The following is a 7,193-nucleotide window of genomic DNA, read 5'->3' as shown; positions in this document are numbered from 1 at the left end:
TCACATCTATAAATACTAAAAAGCTCTAGGATCAATTAAGGTTTCGAGTCTTCATATCATATCATAGAGGTGAAGCATTCTTGAGGAACGAGTAAGTTTTATCTTTATTTATGTTTAATTAAAAATTCATAATCATGAGTATTGTTTAGTTGTACTTAGAACAGAGGATTAGTTGCATTCTATACAGTAGGCATGGTTACAGGCTTGGCGATGCCTAAAGTTTTGCCTTCAACTTAGGGTGTGTTTGGAAACCTGGAAAATGAGTTCTGGAAATCATTTTCCAAGTTTCCAGTGTTTGGATGTGCCTGGAAAATCAAGTCAACGGAAATCATTTTCCGTTGACTTTGGAAAATAGGCTTGTTTTGGAGGAAAATGACTTCCCCTTTTTTTTAGGGGAAGTCATTTTCCAACTTTTACACCAACATCACACCACCACCAACATCATCAACACCATACCACCATCACCACCACTATTGCCGCCGCCACCACCACTATACCCCCGCCACCATCACACCACCACCACAACCACCACCAACACCGCAACCACTACCACCACCACCACCACCACCATACCACCGCCACCATCGTCGCCGCCACCACTACCACCATACCACCGCCGCCGCCATCACCACCATACCACCGCAACCACCGCCACCACCGCCACCATACCACCGCAACCACCGTCGCCGCCACCACCACCATACCACTACAACCACTGTCGCCGCTACCACCGCCACCACCACCACACCACCGCCATCACACCGCCACCGCCGTCGCCGCCACCACCACCACCACCACCATACCACCGCCGCCACCACCACCACCATACCACCGCAACCATCGTCGCCGCCACCACCACCACCACCATCGCAACCACACGACCACTGCCACCACCGTCATACTACCACCACCATCACACCAACACCACTACCGCCGTCGCCGCCACCACCAGCATACTACCGCAACCACCGTCGTCGCTGCCACCACCATACCACCGCCACCACCATCACACCGTCGCCGCGCCACCTCCACCACCATAATATTTTTGATATGTTATTAGTTTTTTTTTTTTTTTGAAAAACTTAGCTATTTTTTATTATATTTAAAATTAATATTATATTATTATATATTATTATACATGTTGTAATATTTTAAATAAAATAATTAAAATGTTTAATTATACAATTCTACTCATTTTCCAGAAAATGAACCAAACACAGAAAAACAGTTTTCCATAATGCAACCAAACACGGGAAAGGAAAATGTTTTCCGGAAAATGACTCATTTTCCAGAAAACATTTTCCAGAAGTCATTTTCCTGCTTTCCAAACAGACCCTTAGTACATTTTTTGCTCGCTAATTTTTTAGACACAAGCTTGACCGTGGATGTGCCCATGGTCGTGCCTATCACCCCTAGATCGATTTAAACACTTTTGACTTTGTTTTGCGGATAACTTTTCGCCCTTTTACTCCACTTCAGTTTCCGACTTGATCTTAGCACGAGTTTAACCTATATTACTGTAGATTTTTTGTTTCTCTTTAATTTCAAGACAAAGAACGTTGTAATTTTAAATTTGCAAGCATCGATATATATGTTTTTTTCTATCTCCCTCATTTATTTTGCATTAATGGTTTCATCTACCTTTCTTATATTGTGTATTTATTGTGTTAGTATGAGTAATTAAATATCTAGGGCTTAGCTTGGATTTGGTTTGGTTTATTGTTTTTGATGTCTGTTTAATTTACATTGCATTAAGAGAATTAGTTTGGGTGTTAGGGTTTGTTGGGTGAATTGGATAGGTTTGGTTTATTGCTTTGAATTCCTATTTAATTTAATTAAGATTTGTATTGATATTGTATATAATTGTTGGATTTCGATTATATGTATGAATTTGGACTCTCAGCCAATATAATTTATAGCTGAAAAGTTTCAGGAAGCTAAGGGAAAAGAAGAAATTTATATAGATATTATCATGTATGTGACAAGGCCTCTATCTCACTACCAGAAATCTCCTGAGTCTCTGAAAGTGCCACCTGAGGGTCCAAATTCAGGTTTCTTAGTCCTTCAAGATGTGGAAATTAAAAGGTACACCTGCTTTGGACTCTGCAAATGTATTTATCTTGAAGACTTGCCTTTCCCTCAGAACAAGAAGCTTGAGCTTTTCAATGTCGAAGATGGTTGTTATCCTATTTTACTCATTCCTGTTCTTGGTCAGCCACTGTCTTCAAATCGTTACTATGCAATAAAGCCCGATGGTTATGAGAAAGGGTATGTTTGTGTTGCTTGTAGCATTGATCATTTCTCTGTGTTTCTGGTTTGGCATATAAATTGTCGTTAATCCTTAGCATTGAAGCTAACGAATCTGGAGACGTATTTTTCATTAATGAATAATTGTTCCTTGCAGTGAAGCATTTACTTGTTCAAGAGTCTCAGACATGGTCATTTGCTGTTTCCTTAGATGGGTTAGGGATGTTAGACCAAAACCATTGGATCCGCACAACATCTATCAGCAGTTTGAGATTTCTCCTCGCGGTGGCAAAGGTAGCTTTGATGTCAACTCCGTGGCACCTGATGGTGTCCCTCCTTACTTTTTGATGGCGCAAGGTTGGAACATTTTGGACAAAACCTCCGAAAGCTACAGATTAGGAAAAGCTTCGGGCCTCAATGTTTCCTTGCGCAAGCGCCTACCCGAGTTAAACTTCCCTCCATCAAGTACAAGCTCTGAAGCTGTTGTTGTAGGGAAGTGGTACTGTCCTTTCGTGTTCATCAAGGACGAAACGATTAAGGATCAGATGGAAAGATCAGTGTTCTACGAGATGACACTCGAACAGAGATGGGAGCAAATCTTCACTTGCCAGAATAATGACAGAAATGAAGGAATTAGCACTATACTAGTGGGTACTGTTCTTGACAGGGAAGAAGTACTTATTTCTGGGAGCAAAGCAAAATGGGACGAAAGAAATATTGAGAACGGGGTGATATGGTTTAAACCGTTCAACGCAGAAACAGAAGAAACAAGTGTGGGGTTGAGGCAAGAAATTGTTGAACAGATGAAATGGGAGCAAGAAAGAGGAGGATGGTCAGGTGGGGAGAAGGAATTGAAGGTGAAAAGAAGAGAAGAGTGTGGACAGTTAGGTGGGTGGAGAGAATTTGGTTGCTATATATTGGTGGAGAGGTTTGTGTTGAAAAGAATGGATGGAAGTTTGGTCATGACATACAGTTTCAGGCACGGTGATAAGATTAAGAGCATATGGGTGTGACACTAAGCTTATACCGCCCATTTTCATATTAAAAGTTGAGTATATAATATTAGTCCATTTACTAGTATTTTCGCCCGTGCGGTGCACGGAATGAATTTTTTGTGATATATTAAGAATATTTGGATTGATATATAATTATTTAAATAAGAACATCAAATATTATATAGTGCAATTGAATATGTGGTTTGGATAATTTATGTGTTTTGACGTAATCATTGTTTTAATTTGAGCAAATAATTGCTCAAATTAATAGCTAATGTGTAGATGTACGCATGCAGTGCTGTAAATTTGGAGATTTTATTTATCATTGTTAGTATTTTTTATAAATTAGGCAAATGTGCTCATTCTCTAGCAACTTAGTTATAAGAATGAATTGATATCCTAATTCATTTGTATGGAAAATATTTTTTTTTGTCTAGATATATAGTAATTTTGCCATTTAAAAAACGCAATATCACTGAATGCATTTACGTATTATTGAAACCTCTTTGTAGACAACATTGGTAGTAGCAACACAATCTTGTCCATCTTCGTCTAGAGCTAACACCTTCAGTCCATCAGGATGGGCGACTCGGGTGAAAATATATAATAATAGAATATTAGTCAATTAGTGATCATTTTATATTTTCAATCAATTAGTAATATCAAGTTCATTTTCAGCCAATTATTCTTTTTTATTTTTAGTCAATTAGTCAACTAGAATATTAGATGCAGTGATATTTTTACCTAATTTCCGTTCAATTTTTAATTGATAATGTATAATATTTTTATTAGAATATTTCCGTTATATTTTTAATTTACTTTTATATTGTTTAAAATATGCATTTACTAATTTTTAATTTTTGTTCCATCTTTAATTAAAATACAATGATCTGACAATTTTTTTTTTCATTTTAGTCAATTACTCAATTAGAAATATTATTGTTACCAATTAAGCGTTATTAATTTTTTACTAATTAATTAATATCATGGTTGCAAAAATCGGCGCCTAGGCGCTAGGCAGCTGCCGGCCGCCTAGCCGGCTGAACCGGCGCTGAAGGGAAAAGTTCGAGAAGGCATAACTTTTGACTCGGTTGTCCGTTTTGGACAATTTTTTTTCACTAATTTCTCAAAAAATGCTTCTTTTGCTCTTAATTTTAGTTTTTTTTTATGTATTTAGATGGTTTAAACAATATTTTGAACACTTTTACAACCACTTATGTAAATAGTTTGTAAGAAATAACTATGGAAACCTTATGTTTTATTACTAAATTTTGAAAATTTTTAATTTTTAATTTTATTTTTAATAAAAAAATTTAAAAAATAAAAAATAAAAAATAAAAAAATAAATCGGCGCCTAGGCGTTAGGCGCCTAACATTTTTTGCAACATTGATTAATATTCATATTAATTTGGACCGGAATGTTGAAAAGGGGGATTTTACTTTTATTAATAGTACTAGTTTTTTTTACGCGCATTGCGCGATTGGGATAATGCCCAATATTTTTTTTTAAATAAGTACTTTAAAATATATCAATGCAAGATTATATTGGAATTGTTCATGCATAGATAATTGAATGTTAAACTTGCGTATTTAAATAGGTAATTCTAAGTTTACGTGCAAAGATAATATAGTCCATATTAGTTATAATTGTCAATAAAATAATGAGTTAATACCCAAAATCGTCCTCGACTATAGTGGTTTTTCTCAATTTCGTCCTAAACGACTTTGGTGACCTAATATCGTCCCAGACTTTTGTGTTTCGCTCAATTTATTCCTCCATTTGTTATTCCGTCAAATTGGTGTTAAATAAAGGGACAATTCAGTAATGTCAATATTGATCTCTCTTTACTTTCAACTTGTGAAGTGCGAAATTCCTCTTTCTTGTACGAATTACACCCAGAATTACTCCCGGACCTGCAAATCAAATTTTATATTCGCAGTTTTAGGAGTAATTCTGGGAGTAATTCATAAAAAAAAGGGATTTCGCAGTTCACATGTCTATGAGTAAAGAGATGCCAATATTAAAATTACTGAATTGTCTATTTATTTAACACCAAATGGACAGAATAACAAATGAGGGACTAAATTGAGCAAAAACACAAAAGTCTGGGACTAAATTGAGCGAAACACAAAAATTTGAGACGATATTAGGTCACCAAAGTCGTTTAGGACGAAATTGAGAAAAACCACTATAGTCGAGGACGATTTTGGGTATTAACTCATAAAATAATTGTATAGGTATGGTTGAAACCAAATACGGGCAATAAGGGAGAGCAAATAAAAATTAGGGCATAAAATATTAAATATATACTAATATTGAAGAGCTAACTGCTGATTGTCAAACAAGGACATTACGAGATAGTTTCCTACTTCAATTTGTTGTGTGATTTGAATACTCTTTTTGTCAATAAATACCTAAGTAGTTAATATGATTGACTTAATTATATTTTTTTAAAACAATTATTATTATTATTATTATTATTATTATTATTATTATTATTATTAAATATATGTATACCCTTAGGTCATTTTACATGTTAATCTAAACTACTTTTTTCAAATATCTTTTTACCAACTGTTGATATAATTCATAGGTCAAATTCGCTAATATAATCCGCTAACTGCTGATTGTCAAATAAGGACATTGCGAGGTAGTTCTCACTTCAATTTGTTGTGTGATTTGAATACTCTCTTTGTCAACAAATCCTTCAAGTAGTTAATATGATTGGCTTTATTAATTATATTTTTAAAAAATTTTCATGGTATTAATAAAATACTTGGTAAATAAATATATAGCATTATTTTGTACTATAACTTTGATATTTAATTAAAAAATAGTGCACAAAAAAAGATAATAGACAATGTAGTGAATATAATCAATTGATGAATTTGAATGTAAAGAATTTTTACATTGGAGAAATATAAAAACAATATAACTAATAAAATTATTTCTCTTAATTAATTTATTGATAATAAATAATTTTTTTTTAATAAAGACATTATAGGGAAAATGTAGCGAATATAATCAATTGATGAATTTGAATGTAAATAATTTTTATATTGGAGTAAAATAAATACAATATAACTAATGAAATTATTTCTCTTATTTAATTTATTGATAATGAATAATTTTTTTTGAATAAAGACATTGTAGACACATAATTCTAAATTAAAGAAATGCATATGTATTATTTTTTGTTGTAGCTACTAAATTATTATTTAATTTAATAAGAGTAAAATAGAGTACTAATTATGCCAACTTTGATTGGGATGAGGTTCGAACCTAAGACCTTTCTTATTGAAATCAATGAGTAAGTTAACAGTGAACTAACAGAAATTAACGGAAATGATAATATTTAACGGAAAAGTTAACGGATAATCATATTCATTAAGGATAAATTAGGAAATCTTAACGAAAAATTAAAATCTGATCAATCTGAGCCATTCATTTGATTAAAAAATTTGACCGCCATTTTTCTATCCATTATAGGCCTAACTCTCTTGGACTCTTATTAGTATAATATAGATAGTAGATAGATAGATAGATTAATTTCATTTTGAAATCATTAGTTCACATATTTGAATTATTTATTTTTTCATTAATTATTCGCATTGTAAACATAAATGATATTGCAATAACTAATTTATGATATTTATCAAATTGTATCTCTTTAAAAATATAAAATTTTCGCATGTTTATGGGTTAAAAAAATTTTAAAATTATTTTTATTTTTAAAATATTTTCCAGCAACCCAAACACCCCCTTAGTCTCCCATCAAAAACTGATAAAGAAAAATTATTTTATTAAGGAAATTAAAACTAATTAAATTAAATCTAATCATGCTATATTTATTTGTAACTGTATATTAATTTAATTTTGGAATCATTGGTTCACATATTTGAATTATTTATTTTTTTAATTATTCTCATTGTAAACATAAATGATATTAC

General features: G+C 32.8%; 1 protein-coding gene across 1 annotated transcript; it reads left to right on the top strand.

Moving 5' to 3' along the window:
* Positions 1–1,780: 1,780 nt before the first annotated feature.
* Positions 1,781–3,289, top strand: LOC109146747. Its single transcript, XM_019294392.1, has 2 exons — positions 1,781–2,268; positions 2,405–3,289. The coding sequence occupies exons 1-2, from the start codon at positions 1,973–1,975 to the stop codon at positions 3,258–3,260; spliced, it is 1,152 nt and encodes a 383-aa protein (XP_019149937.1). The 5' UTR covers positions 1,781–1,972; the 3' UTR covers positions 3,261–3,289.
* Positions 3,290–7,193: the final 3,904 nt, after the last annotated feature.

Source organism: Ipomoea nil, unplaced genomic scaffold (assembly GCF_001879475.1).
Source record: "Ipomoea nil cultivar Tokyo-kokei standard unplaced genomic scaffold, Asagao_1.1 scaffold1936, whole genome shotgun sequence".
Classification (NCBI taxonomy): domain Eukaryota; kingdom Viridiplantae; phylum Streptophyta; class Magnoliopsida; order Solanales; family Convolvulaceae; genus Ipomoea; species Ipomoea nil.
The sequence above is the reverse complement of the archived record's forward strand: the minus strand, read 5'-3'. Positions and strand labels throughout refer to the sequence as shown.

Bases quoted from the DNA above. Each gene is read 5' to 3' on its own strand.
- LOC109146747 (XM_019294392.1), top strand. From the start codon at position 1,973: ATGTATGTGACAAGGCCTCTATCTCACTACCAGAAATCTCCTGAGTCT. The intron at 2,269-2,404 runs GTATGTTTGTGT...TGTTCCTTGCAG, and splicing joins CCCGATGGTTATGAGAAAGG to TGAAGCATTTACTTGTTCAA.